Genomic DNA, 14,159 nt, shown 5'->3' with positions numbered 1-14,159 from the left:
AAAGTCTTTGTATTGTGATGTCCCACAATGGCCCATTTAGTTTTGATAACTGTCCTGATGAGGAGCAGACAATCCCTCCTGACAGGTTCATGGTTCCAGACCAAACATTTGTTACAGTTGCAAAGCAAAAACTTAACTATAAAGATATTATAAGTGAGATTAATGCTTGCAGCAATTTAGAAGCATTTTGTAAAGGCGAAACCCATTGTTATACGTCCAATACCCATCTTAGCCATACTGCAGAGGTGAGCTGGTCCGGTTTCCAGCAATGAATTTCTCAGTGCTCAGCTGAGGCCTAAAGCTTTGGCAAGAGCTGGCCCCTTGTTTGCCAGCATCATGCATGGGAGTACTGGGGGGGTTTAGGGAGGGGAGTGGTGAGAAAAGAACAGGTTGGGCTGCTACATTATGCATGAGAGGACTTGTCTACACTACCAAGTTTTGTTGACAAAACTTACGTCGACACCCAAAAGGCGACAAAACAAAAATCGCCAAAGGGTGTTCACACTTGCTCCCTCTGTTGACAGATGACGTCCACATTGGGGACACCATCATCGACAGGCTGAGCAATGCACAGTGGGTATGTATCCCACAGTGCAATGTTGTGGGAAGGAAGAGCTGATTGCTGCACATAGAATCATAGAATATAGGGTTGGAAGGGACCTCAGGAGGTCATCTAGTCCAACCCCCTGCTCAAAGCAGGACCAATCCCCAAATTTTGCCCCTAAGTGGCCCCCTTAAGGATTGAACTCACAACACTGGGTTTATCAGGCCAAAGCTCAAACCACTGAGCTAGCCCTCCCCCCCCCCAACATCTTGGGATTCTCTCCGAGTTCTCCCACAGCCCCCTCAGCTGCCGAGCGCAACATCATGAGTAGCTCTGTGAGCTCTCCCTGCTGGGGAACTGCTGTGTTCCTAGTGCAGGGCAGAACAGGAGCATTCCAATGATTTGCTCTTTGTTTGTTCCCCAATACTTCCCGGAGTTGTTCACAGATACTTCCGGGGAGCTTTGGAAGGGGAGGGGCGCATGCCTGCAGGGCAGCATATCTATGAATCTATGAATCTATGAATCACCGAGCAGAGCAATCAGGGCAGGCATTGTGGGATACTGGCAGAAGCCAGTGCTGTCGACAAAACAATCAGCAGCGTCTATACTGGCTCTTTGCCCACAATCAAGGGAGGGGAAAAGACAAAAGTCTCTCATAGGGGTGGAAGTTTTTTGTTGCCAAAAGTGGGCGTTTTTCGCGACAAAAGTCACATTGTAGTGTGTACGCTCTTGCTGTTTTGTTGCCAAAAGGCTGTTTTTGGTGACAAAACTTGCCAGTGTAGACAAGCCCGGAGGGTGGGGAAGAAGGGACAGCAGGCTCTAAGCTGTGGGTCTCTTTGCGTTGGGGGGCTCCACTCCCTGCTCCCTGCTGTAGAACATGGACTGGCCCAGCCCCAGGATCTACCCACTGCCCATGTGTTAATGTGCTCCCTCCCTCTCCCCCTGGCGTGGGAGAGAAGTGCTATTGCATCCATGGTACAGAGGTGCAGAGGGCCTGATCCTCCACTGAGGGCCTATCCCCAACAGCAAGGTAAACGGTCGCTCTGCAACGAGATGTTTCTCTTCCCAGCTCTGTTCTGTAGGGACACATGAGCTTTCACCAGCCACCTTCGCTAGGGTTGCCAGGTGTCCGGTTTTCGACTGAAAAGCCCGGTCGAAAAGGGACCCTGGCGGCTCCGGTCAGTACTGCTGACTGGGCCGCTAAAAGTCCAGGTGGCGGTGCTGCAGGGCTAAGGCGGGCTAGTCCCTACCTGGCCTGGCACCGCGCTGCACCCCAGAAGTCGCCAGCAGGTCGGACTCCAAGGGGGGTGTCACGGGGCTCCGCGTGCTGCCCCTGCCCCACGCACTGGCTCTGCACTCCCATGGGAGCTGGGGGGGGCGGTGCCCGTGGGCGAGAGCAGCGTGTGGAGCCTCCTTGCCCCCCCGACTAGGAGCCGGACCTGCCGGATGCTTCTGGGGCGCAATGCTGTGCCAGGCCAGCCAGGGAGCCTGCCTTAGACCAGCAGCACTGCCAACCGGGAGCCGCCCAAGGTAAGCCTGCACCCCAACCATGAGCCCCAACCCTCTGCGCCAGCCCTAAGGCCCCCCAAACCCGGACCCCCCTCCTACACCCCAAACCCCTCATCCTCAGCCTCACCCCAGAGCCCACAACCCTAGCCCAGAGCCCTCACCCCTCTTCACCCCAAATCCCAGCCCAGAGCCCCCTCCCACACCCTGAACCCCTCGTCCCCACCCCCCAGCCTGGAGCCCCCTCCTGCACTCCAAACCCCTCATCCCTGGCTGCACCCCAGAGCCCTCACCCCCAGCCCAGAGCCCATACCCTCTCCTGCACCCCAATCCCCTGCCTCAACCTGCAGCCCCCTCCCGCACTCTAAATCCCTCAGCCCCACCCCCCAGACTGGAGTCCCCTCCTGCACCTCAACTGCATAATAGGAGAGAGAATGTATGTGAAATGTGACTTTATTTCCATGAACAGTAATTTAAGGTTTAGAGTGTTTACTGCATATAATGCTAAGTATAGTGAGATTTGTTATCTACTCTGGACTTGACAGGCTTGGAAATAAATGGACCCAAGTTTCCATCTAAGCAGTGGATATGCTATTCTTTTCAGCAAGTATTCTTGCAAATGGGGCCCTCATGCATAACAAAGCAGCCACTGATTAAGAGTTGTGAAGAGTGGTTCAGATTTTGGACTATCATTTGCATTGTTAAGATGAAGCTACTCAGGAGAAAGAAAGTGCCTTGTCAGGCTGTGGAATGGAAAGGGTTCCTCTGCAGTTTACAAAGGGTATGTGACTCACCAAGGTCTAGCAAACTCTGGATTGTCCTTATGCCTAAAGCTCCCTAGCAGGTCTAGGGACTGCTTCTGCAGTCTGATTTGCTGGAAGGCTGCCAGCAGCAGCCCCGTCTCCTCCTCCTAACTGCAGTCAGTCAGTTCAGAGATGCCTCAGCTGATTCTTCTCTCATCACCTGGGTCTCAGCTAGTCAACTGACCTGCCTGGAGGGGGAGTCGAAGGGACATTCCCCATGTCTGGCACCGAACGTCTGAGCAGGAGATGCAGAAGGAGGCTGCACAGCAGGTGCAGGCAGGTACATTGTTTGGAATGTACAGTTTCTGTGTCGGGTCTTAGCAGATTTTCAGGAACTTCAGTCAGGGCCTGGAAGCTGCAAAGCCTGGGAATGGCTGTCCCAGACAATGTCAGTAGCAACCAGTGCCCTGCAGAAGGACAGAATCTGACAGAAATGCCCCTGAGGGCTGTCCAAAATTGCTCAGGAATCAGGCTATCTGCAACTATGCTGTAGGGCAGGGCTGCAAGAACCCTTTAATCCATTTAAAACCACTTTGGGGTCCTCACCACGCCATGCACATGTATGCATGTGACATGTGAGAGCTCCTGTGTGCATGTGCTCCCTGTAAGATAGGCTGTGTGCGTGTCCACCTTGGAAGATGTGCGTGTGTCCCCCTTGTGGAATCCTTTGTGCCTCTGCTTTCTCTTAGAGGGTTCCTGTGTATGCAGTGCCCAGCGGAGGGCCCTGTGTGAACGCCCGTCAGCGAGCGCTGTGCGTGCTAGGCACTGCTGGCTAGTTTAGAGTGTACCACAGGCCTGAGTTTTATCCTGGTCTCTATATAAGCAGATACCAGAGAGGGTGAGATGGGATTGCCTTCTGCAGTTTGATGGAGGTATTGAGCAAAATACAATATTAAATAACTGTGATTTTGTTCAGCCATCTCTAGTGCATGTTGAGGATTTCTTTGGTGTAGGCCAAGGCCCTCTTTAGCCAAGATACTGTTTTTCCCCCCAAAAAAAGTCCCTGCCTCATTCCATGCAGAGGGTGGCTACATGGGCACCAGGTTTGTATAATTTTTGGTGGTGCCCAGAATGGGTCCAAGCAGAGCCATCCCATCCATAGGACAGACCAGGGCAACCGCCCCCCAGCCCTGCACTTTGGAGGGCCCTGTGCTTCAGGGGGACACGGGATCCAGGGCAGCCTGGAGGGGTTAGCAGTGGGCCTGGTGCCAGCAGCAGCAAGTGATGCCGCCCCAGCCCTCTCTGCTCTGCCCCGCTGGCTCCTGGCGACGCTCATGGGGAAGCTGGAAAGAGGCAGGTGGGGACTGGGGCTTGGGGTGGAATGGGGGCAGGGAGGGGGCAGAGCAGGGGCGGGAAGAGGCAGGATGGGGGCTTGGAGGAAGGGGTGGAGTGTGGGCAGAGTGGGAAGAGGAGGTGTGGGGTGGAGCGGAGCAGAGGGGGCTGGGGCCGGGTCGCTCACGGCTGCCAAGTCAGGCCCCTTGCTAACCCCCCAGGCCACCGTGGACCCCATGTCCCCCTGAAGCGCAGGACCTCCCAAAGCATGGGGCCTGGGGCAATTGCCCCGGTCCATCCCATGGACAGGACAGCTCTGAAAATATAAGCCCAAATATTGGTGGAGCCGGGCCCCAGTTCTTGAATATTGGTGGAGCATGGGCACCCCAGGCCCATATAACTCGCTGCCTATGGGTGGCTAGTACTCTGGGAACGTGGAAGCTTCTCAGTATTTCTCTCTCTCCACTCATCATTCAGTGTGTAACCCCCCGAGGCCTTATTTACTGCAAACCATCCCAAATAGCCACTAAAATACAGAATTATCAGACTCTGGGCTTGCTTATCACTATGAGGCACTTGCTCATCATGAGTGCCTCATTCCCAAATATTAGTGATTTTGTCTTTATGACTCCCTTGTGAGATAGCAGTTTTTGAAAATTTTACCCATGGGGGCCCAGCTTGAGACACCAATCAGTGAGGTCCCCAAAAGGTAGTGTACATTTTTTCCAGCTTTTGATCTTGGCAGCCCCCTTGGACACATGGAGATAATAATATGCAGCTAAATGATTTAGGAGCCTTTGTTCCATTTTCTAAAGAATGCTAGCAGGGCCGTCCTTAGGATTTATGGGGCCCTACGCAGTATTATTAAACTGGTGCCCCTATGCCCGACGGCAGCCCAGCAAGGGGGCGAGGGGGAAGGGATGAGGAAGCAAAGGATAGCGAGACGCCTGGCCCACCTCACGGCAGTGGAGAGTCACAGTTCCCCACAGACACCCCCGTATGCGCTCCCTCACCGCAGAATGGGCATGCAGAAGGTACCTAATTAAAAGCTCTAAGCTTGGGAATAAAAAAAAATGTCAGTCACAGGTTTTTTGAGCTGCCCTGAAGTTTGTCAGACATTTATTTGCAAAAACTTCGTAGTAAGGGCAAGTCAGCTGTCTTGCTGAATACAACATTAAATATTATCGGATGCATCATCACAAAAGCTTATGCTCAAATAAATTGGTTAGTCGCTAAGGTGCCACAAGTACTCCTTTTCTTTTTGCGAATACAGACTAACACGGCTGCTACTCTGAAACCTGTCATTAAATATTATGGAATACACGATGCAGCTCTTCTCTGTTTTACATTTTCTTAATTGGCATTTCTAAGCTGATTTTATATTTTAAATGTACTCTTAAGCCTTCATAAAAGTAATAAGAACATAAGAATGACCCTACTGGGTCAGACCAAAGGTCCATCTAGCCCAGTATCCTGTCTTCTGACAGTGGCCAGTGCCAGGTGCCCCAGAGGGAACGAACAGAACAGGTAATCATCAAGTGATCCATCCCCTGTCGCTCATTCCCAGCTTCTGGCAAACAGAGGCTAGGGACACCATCCCTGCCCACCCAGGCTAATAGCCATTGATGGACCTACGCTCCATGAATTTATCTAGTTCTTTTTTGAACCCTCTTATGGTCTTGGCCTTCACAACATTCTCTGGCAAGGAGTTCCACAGGTTGACTGTGCACAGTGTGAAGAAATACTTCCTTTTATTTGTTTTAAACCTGCTGCCTATTAATTTCATTTGGTGACCCCTAGTTCTTGTGTTATGAGAAGTAGTAAACAACACTTCATCTACTTTCTCTACAGCAGTCATGATTTTATAGACTTCAAATGATATCTCCCCTTAGCCGTCTCTTTTCCAAGCTGAAAAGTCTCAGTCTTATCAATCTCTCCTCATACGGAAGCCATTCCATACCTCTATGAAAAGAGAGATTAATAAGACTGAGACTTTTCATCTTGGAAAAGAGATGGGTAGGGGGAGACATGATTCCTGATCAATCATTCCAGATTACTACATATTTAACTCAGTGAAACAAAGACATTATTTTAAATTAATCAGTCACAGAGGTTTAGTGTGTTCATAACATGTTCATTGCTTTTAGAAAAAGGGAACACTAATTTACTTTGTGTGATCTCCATAACAATAAATATGTTGAACAATAGGCAATGAAATTTGTTATCTCCATAACAGACAATGACATTTCACCAACTTTAAAAAAAAATATATGTTTCCAAAGATTTTAGGCACAACAAAGGATTTTATATTTTACTAAGGTACTGATTTTGCTGGAGGGTTCTCTTAAAACTAGTTCATCAGATAGTCAGAAGTAAAGAAAGGGAAACTCTTTGTCCAGCTATCTGGAAGGAAAGGGGTGTTTTCCCTTTAAGGGCTCTCTTTGGGATGGGGGTGAGGGGGTTGTGTGTGTGAAAGGAGAAAGGGATGGACAGAAAGGACAGGAAGACTTTGGAAGCAAGGTTTTTTTTTTTACTATAGTAATTAAAATGTGTATTTTAGATAAGGGTGGTCTTTTGAAGGAGTTATTTAAAAAACTATGTCTGAAGATCCAAGCATTTAAGGCTAAAGATCATTGTACATCTAAAAATCTATGCAAGGATTTTTTAGAGATGTGATTTTATAATCTTCAACTGACTAATGAAATATTTTTAAAGCAAATTTTAAACTAAGGTCCTGTAGACTAACATGTTCTGAGTAAATATTACAGTGATACACAATGTTTTTGTCAGTAAATTCAGAAACTGACAGTATAATACCTGGGGCTTGGCAAATGACTGTTAAATGGAATCATTACCACTTGAATGGCTCTAACAGTTTCAATGTTGTGCTAATAGGTCTGGCAGGCTAGAAGCTTTTTCACTTTTAACTATTCAATCCCCTCCCGAGGAAGACTCACCAGGCTGCAGCAGCCAGCTGTGGGAGTCTGCAGGAAGTGTCAGAACAGGGATAGGAAGAGCCGGGAGGGTGGACACTAACACCCACTGGTGCCCCAAATTTTCAGGGGCCCTACGCAGCCCTGTTGTCTGCGTATGACAAAGGACGGCAATGAATGCTAGGCACACAGGGCTAAGATGCTCAAAGGCACTTAGGTACCTAGCTCCCATTGACATCCACGGGAGCAATGGGAGTTAGGTACCTAAAAGCCTTTGAGGCTCTGGGCCGAAGAAGCCCATGTCTCCCTGCAAGTCAATGGGATTTCAGCTCCTGCATGCCCCTGAGTCACTTTTGAAAGTGGGATGTAAGTTGCTAAATTATTTCAATGGTTTTGAAATTTTTCATAGGGGCCGAGCACCCACACAACCTATTGACTTCAGTCCCATGTGTGGATATTCAGCCCTTAAATGAGGTATCTCAAGTTAGACTCACAGAAAATGAGAAGTACAGAACTGGAGGCCACCTGTGGAAACATTTGGTGTGATGATCTAGCCAACATCTGCATGTAGGAGAGCAAAGGCCAGAACCTAGGTCTCCTTGGTTGCAGTCAGCTGCCTTAACCACATGCCCATTCTTGTTCCTCCTGTAGTTTTCTGCCTCATTCCTGACACACTTTCCAACCTTTGCAGTGAAAAAGCTAGGGATTCTACCAACAGTAGCTTCATTTCCTGTTTAACTCCAATGCATTCAGGGAGCACCATCCAGCCTGTGCACTGAATGAGGCAGTGGTTCTGTTGCGGGGGGGAGATACAGTGTGTGATCGTTAAATTAAAGACAGCATCATAATGCATGAGAGAGCTGAAGTAAGGTTGCATAGGTTTGTCTTCATTTTGGTGTTTCCTAACTTTTCAGTGCTTGACTTTGCAAGCTGATTAAAAGAATGTTAATCTAGTTTATTGTATGTAATTTCCCAGGTTATTTTAAAAGAAAGATACACAATCTATCCATTTCAACAGTGAGATAACCAACCAGGCATCAACAGGGCCATCAGTCCATGGTCTTCACCCCCATAGCACAGCCCTCCACCATTTGAGCAAAGGGCTAACTCCATTAGCTACCAGTGGCAGAAGGGTGTGAGCTCTTCTGTAGACCAGCCACTAAAGGGGGATGCAAGACATATGTGCCTAGATCCTAAATACCTTTTAAAATCTGGGCTATAGAAACTGTGGGCAACCTATGCAGGAGTAGCCCCATTTCACAGGCACATAGCTAAGTACATAGAGTAGTTCCCTTTCCCTTCCTTCTTCCGCCTGAGAAGTGTGGGGCTAAGCAGCTGAGAACTGGGGGTAAGATAATGGAGACTTGGATTCTATTCCCAGCTGTGACAGAAATGACTGAACTCTTCCCAAAGATCATTCAGCCTGAGGCAGAGAGCAAACATAGACAATTGCAGCCTGAACAACTGGCAAAGCAATTCAACCTGGGGTTATAATTAGCCATGCTGGGCAAGCTTAGTCGTAGGAGTTGCTACTATCAAGGTAGAATACCATCAAGGATTAGCGGTCTTTGCCTCTCGATGTCCAGCCTGTTTCCTTTGAGATCATCAGACACATAACCACAGAGGACACACTTCTCCCGGGGTGAATTGCAGCTACCTCTGGGATGGAATACTGCACCTGTACAACTGTTCATAGCAAGGCTATGCACCACTTTAGGATACAAGGTGCAGTTTGAAAATGCATGGGGAGCGTAAGTACAATAGGCAGAATGCAGTGTGATCAGGACTCTGAGGTTAATAAGGTAGCTACTTCTACTCAAAGACTGGGGGAGTGGTAAATAGAGAGGGCAGGTCCCTGGTACAGAGCAACCTAGGCACAAGCGAACATGCATTTTAATACGATCAAATACAAAGCCATACATTTAGGTCCAAAGAATGGAGAACATGCAGGATGAGGGACTATCCTGGGAAGCAGTGAGTCTGAGAAAGACTAGGCAGTCATGGTATATAGTCAGCTGAATCCAAGCTCCCAGTGCAACTCTCTGACCGAAAGGGCTAAAGCAACCCTTCATGAACAGGGGAATCCCGAGTGGGAGTTGAGAAGTTATTTTACTTCTGTATTTGGCACTGGTGCAACTGTTACCAGAACATGTCCAGTTCTGGTGCCCACAATTCAAGAAGGATGTTGTTAAGTTGGAGAGGGTTCAATGAAGAACCACGAGAATGATTAAAGGATTAAAAAACCTGCCTTATAGTGATAGGCTGTCAGGATCCTATCCAGGGTAGTCAGGACCAAAGGTCAGAGCTGGGTCAAACCTGAGGCTGAGAGCAGCAGAGGAGTCTATAGTCAGGTTCCAGGCTAGGGTCAATACCAAAGGTCAGGAGGTAAGGTCCAAATCAAGCCCAGTAATAGTAGCTACTGGAGATCCACACTGTTGCCTGGAGACTTCCTGGAGTACCCCTGGGGTTTATATATGGCAGGGAGCCAATCAGGAGCCATGAGGTTGCTGCCTGTCTGTCCCCTTGAGGCGGGACTTCCTAGGGGCTGTGTCCACAGCTGGTTGTAGGTAGTGGAGCTGGAGCTGGTTACAGCTGCTGCTTGGTGGTAGCATGGTGCTGTTTGCTGCCTAGCAGCTCTGCAGGGCTAGGTTTAAGACCCACTGGGCTTTACATAGACTTAAGGAACTCAATATGTTTAGCTTAACCAAGAGAAGGTTGTGGGGCAACTTTTCAAGTGCCTCCATGAGGAACAGAAATTGGAAGCTCTTGAGTCTAGCAGACAAAGGTGTAACAAGCTTCCAAGGGCTGGAAGCTAGGTAAATTCAGGCTAGAAATAAGGTGTGCATTTGTAACCGTGAAAGTAAGTAACCATTAGCACAATTTCCCCACAGCTGTGGTAGATGCTCCATCACTGGCCATTTTAAAATCAAGATTGGATGGTTGGTTGTTTTTCTAGAAGATCCGCTCTAGTTCAAACAGGAGTTAATTCAGGGCTGTCCTATGGCTTGTGTTACACAGGAGGGCAGACTAGATGATCACAGTGGTCCCTTCTGGTCTGAAATCTATGGAAAGTGCCAGAGAGGATGGCAATGAGCAAAAGAGGACAGGAACTTATTTTTACAAAAATATTTTTATGTGAAATGTGGCATTTGCAGCATGGTTACACCAGCTAGTGCCATACTGGGGCATTGGTCTCATACTGTGCAACCTACTGAATTAGCCGTAGCATCTCAGGGACCTTAATGGGGGAGACAAAAAAATTAGCACTTCCAAGAAAACAACTGTACATCAAGACTACAACATTTCATCCTATCCCATTGCTGGAAAACTGGCTTATTTGCTCATGACCCAGCCAGACTGTGATGTGGTGGAGGCTGAATCGTTCTGCAGGTGTATGAATAAATAATAATCATAACACATTGCCTTTTTATAGCACGTTCCAGCTGAAGATCTTAAAGTGCTCCGCAGACATAAATGAAATTTAGCCTCATGACACTGAGGGCGCAGTTGTGGCTTTAGACCACAGCTACAGGTAGAGTCTGTCAGTCCAGCAGGGCTCCCACAGGCAGTGTGCCTAGACCTCACCCTGGGGATCTGGGAGTGAGGGTGAGCTTGGAGGGTGCTACACCCTTTGAAAGGAGGGAGCATGCACTCTGGCTGCCTGACATTCTAAAGACAGGGCAAGTAACATACTAGCTGGGTGTGGTGCAGGGGGTAGCTGAGGGTTTGATCTGTATGCACAGAGCAACCTGGATGAAGGTGGATAGCTGGTGTTTAGCCAGAAGGTCCTTGACTCACCCTAGCAGGGTGAATAGGGAAGACACATGGGATTTCTAATCTATAGAGAGAGGGTGGATTGGATAGATTGGGTATTTTCCCATTTGGTGGAATAATGGCTTCGGGTGGGCAAGGTATCATTTCTGGGCTGTGTGTGGGAGACGTGATGTGTTGAGCTGAGTGAGGAGTTGAATCTCTGCTCTGTGTATGGAGGGTAACAGAAGATGGCGGTGTCTATGGTTATTAATGAGTGGCTGATTTGGAGAATGGTCTGTGGTTGTGTCTCTGGGTCATATGCCATGGGTTATAGACAAAAAATTAACAACTCAGCTGTCGGTGATATAGATATGAGCCTACAACTAGTCATACATATTAATATGAACACATAAATATAGATGCAGTGTATGTTACTATTTAGTTTTATTTTTTTAGTTAAAATCTTCCCTATTTCATCATTTAATTGGTTTAATTTGCAGCAAGGGAGATTTAGGTTAGATATTAGGAAGAACTTTCTAATTATAAGAATAGTGAAACACTGAACCAAGTTGCTGAAAGAGGTTGTGGAATCCCCCTCATTGGAGGTTTTAAAGAACAGGTTGGACAAACACCTCTCAAGGATGGTCTAGGTTTACTTGGTCCTGCCTCCATGCAGGTGGATGGGCTAGATGACGGCTCGAGGTCCTGTCCAGCCTTACATTTCTACGATTCTGTGATCATTCATTCGGGGCCTGTTGTAGGAAAACAGCAGATTAATTTAGAAGTCTGTGCTGTCTAGCTCATAGCATAACTGGTCTAGCTCACATCTGAAACAAACCCCAAAGAATGTTGGGATTGGAGGGAGAGGATTCATGGTGAGGGGTGTTCTCCTAGCAGCAAGCACCAGCTAGAGTTTCCTTGTGTTTCTGATGCATGTTTACTATTTTCTGTTTCATTGCATTTCAGGACTTCTCAGTGTAACAAATTCGAGAGGCTGTGTTGAGGGTGACGAGAGACCTGCCCCGTAGCTGGGAGTGGCCGGCAAGCCAGAATGCTACCCCTAGAGCTGAATGGAGTCTGCCCTGATGAGGGAGACAGCTACGTTGTGCATCCCAAGATCTGCGACCTCAAAATGGTTCCCAACCTCAGACGCAGCAATAGTGGCTTCTGTAAGAGCAAGAGGAAGGCTCACTTTGCCACTGGCAATAATGAAAAGGCAAGTTTAGACAATGCCAAGGTTAGGGGGAGGCCAGCAAATACACTGACCATGTGTAAGAGTCAGGGGCATAACCAGGAGATGCTCCAAGCCCAGGGGTGGGTTGGTGGGAGTAGGCTGAAAGGGGCTCTCAGTCCAGGGACAGAGTATCATTTGGAGGAGGTAGTAGTTAGGGTCATTATATGCTTTTCTCCAATAGCCAGGGAGACAGACAAAGTGCCCTGGGAGAAGTGGACACATGGAAGAGAACCGTTCTGACAATCCCATTCACACAAGGTGAAAACAAACCCACTAACAGCATCACCCTCAGTCCCAGAGCTGTTCTGATGCTTGTGGAGTGAGAGCGGGCAGGGCATTCACATACCTTAATCCTTGTCTGCAGGGGCCAGTGGCGCACCTGAGCCCCTCTGGCCAATCCCCTGCTCAGGTGATGCCCCCTTCCCTCTGCCCACTTTCCAACCCTAAGGAGGGGGGATTCCTTAAAGGAGCCACAACTCCTTTCTTCCTGTGTGACCAGACAAAGCCCCCACCAATTTAACATGAAATAACTCAAGTTAACCTGTAACAAATTCAAAGTGTGAATAAGCTGTTAGACTCAGCCCTCGCTGCTCCTTCATGTCTTGTCATCCTCAGCTTTGGGCACACGTCTATCTCTCTGGTACACAGTGTGCTGGCAGAGTCCTCACTCTGCTAGCTGTCTAACTGAAAGTGTCAAATTCCCCTGGGGTTTCTTGCAGTTGTGACCTTTGTTTCTCTATGTACTGGCTGAGAGCCCTTGCACACTGCATCTGTGATGTGCCCCTTTTTCTGTGGATCAGTTGTAGGAACCTATGTAATCTGGTCTTTGTCTGAAACTGTGTAGGCCTACTGTTCCCCTTATTCTCTCCCCCACCATAGGAGAATCTCAGCGCGTGGATTTCTGAAAACATCAGGAAGAAGGAGTGTGTGTACTTTGTTGAAAGTTCCCAAATGTCAGATACTGGGTAAGCCAAATGCATGGATGTTTTCCCCCTTCCGTCTGCTTCTTACTTTCCACCCACATTGCAGGAAAGTAGAATCAACATCCAGTGTTAAGCCCATTTCTGCTACGAGGAGAGGAGTGCAGTAATGGTCTGGGAGCCGCAGAAAGAGAATACAGGAAAAGATTTCCTGGAGAAGAAATGTTGTGTTTCTTCAGCTGATTCCACAATGCTAAGCACAGCTGGTTGAAAAATGTTGTTCTTATTCCTGTGGAAAACTTTGATGGAAACAAAACCAAAAAAATGTAGTTTTTGTTTAAATTTTCTACAGAAAATTTGGATTTTTTTGGTGGAAATTTGAAAATGGATATATTTTGATTTGCAAATGCAGCCATGATACCTCATGGGAGTTGTAGTTCTGGTGCCACATGCTCCCATCAGGCAGGCCATTCAGCTGGGTGCAAGGTCACACTGGTGGGGGTGGAGTGGCATGCTCTTCCAAATGGTGTCCTCCAAGTGGTGTGACCTTACACTTACTATGAGTGCAGGGTCATGCCAGTGGGGGTGGGTCCATGCCATTCCCAGAAGTACCACATTTTCTGGGAATGCATGAGTGGCCACCCTCGCTCCTTTTCTTTATACTGACAATGTATACTTACATAATAATGTATACTTATGACAGTTACCACCCTTTGAAAAGTGCTTTGAGATCTTCTGATGGCAAGCACTGTATAAACAGCTAAGCATTATAGGAATTATTATTTATAGGCTGAGCTGTCTGCTTGGATATTTCCCCTGATGCATCACAGTCTCCTCTCTTGGAGAGGGAAGGTGGTGCAGCATGAGAGTCCCTGGTGACGGTGCATCATGGGAGGGGTAGTCCAGCTGGGGAGCCCTGCCCATAGAAGTGAATGGAGATATAAAGAAACTGAACTACAATTTCCATGAGGCTCTGCAGCAGTATTTCCAGATGGAAATATTTGGGGTTTTGGCCAAAACATTTCAGTTTTTTGTGTGTTCTGTTTTTGAACAGAAAACTGAATTTTTTTGCAGAAGGCAGATGCTTTCACAAAAACATTATTTTAGTCAAAAATCCAACAAAATTGTTGATCAGCTCTAATGTAATGTCAGGATCAAAATCTGGGGAACTACTCTCCCAGGCAAAGTTGCAAA

General features: G+C 47.8%; 1 protein-coding gene across 7 annotated transcripts in view; it reads left to right on the top strand.

Annotated features, from left to right (window-relative positions):
* Nucleotides 1-3,082: 3,082 nt before the first annotated feature.
* TRPM2 (transient receptor potential cation channel subfamily M member 2) overlaps nt 3,083-14,159 on the top strand; it is a 57,710-nt gene continuing 46,633 nt past the window's right edge. For 6 of the 7 annotated variants that reach the window (XR_012160835.1, XR_012160834.1, XM_073360328.1 and 3 more), the window contains exons 1-3: nt 3,083-3,133; nt 11,778-12,027; nt 12,925-13,010. Coding sequence is in view for 4 of the 7 variants with exons in the window: in XM_073360328.1 (XP_073216429.1) it covers nt 11,863-12,027; nt 12,925-13,010 (251 nt within the window). In the remaining 3 variants the exon portion in view is untranslated. Of the gene's footprint in view, nt 3,134-11,777; nt 12,028-12,924; nt 13,011-14,159 lie in introns of those variants that run through there. The other variant, XM_073360331.1, reaches the window with a different exon arrangement.

This window comes from Lepidochelys kempii, chromosome 9, assembly GCF_965140265.1.
Source record: "Lepidochelys kempii isolate rLepKem1 chromosome 9, rLepKem1.hap2, whole genome shotgun sequence".
NCBI classification, from domain to species: domain Eukaryota; kingdom Metazoa; phylum Chordata; order Testudines; family Cheloniidae; genus Lepidochelys; species Lepidochelys kempii.
This window is presented reverse-complemented; position numbering and strand designations above follow the sequence as displayed.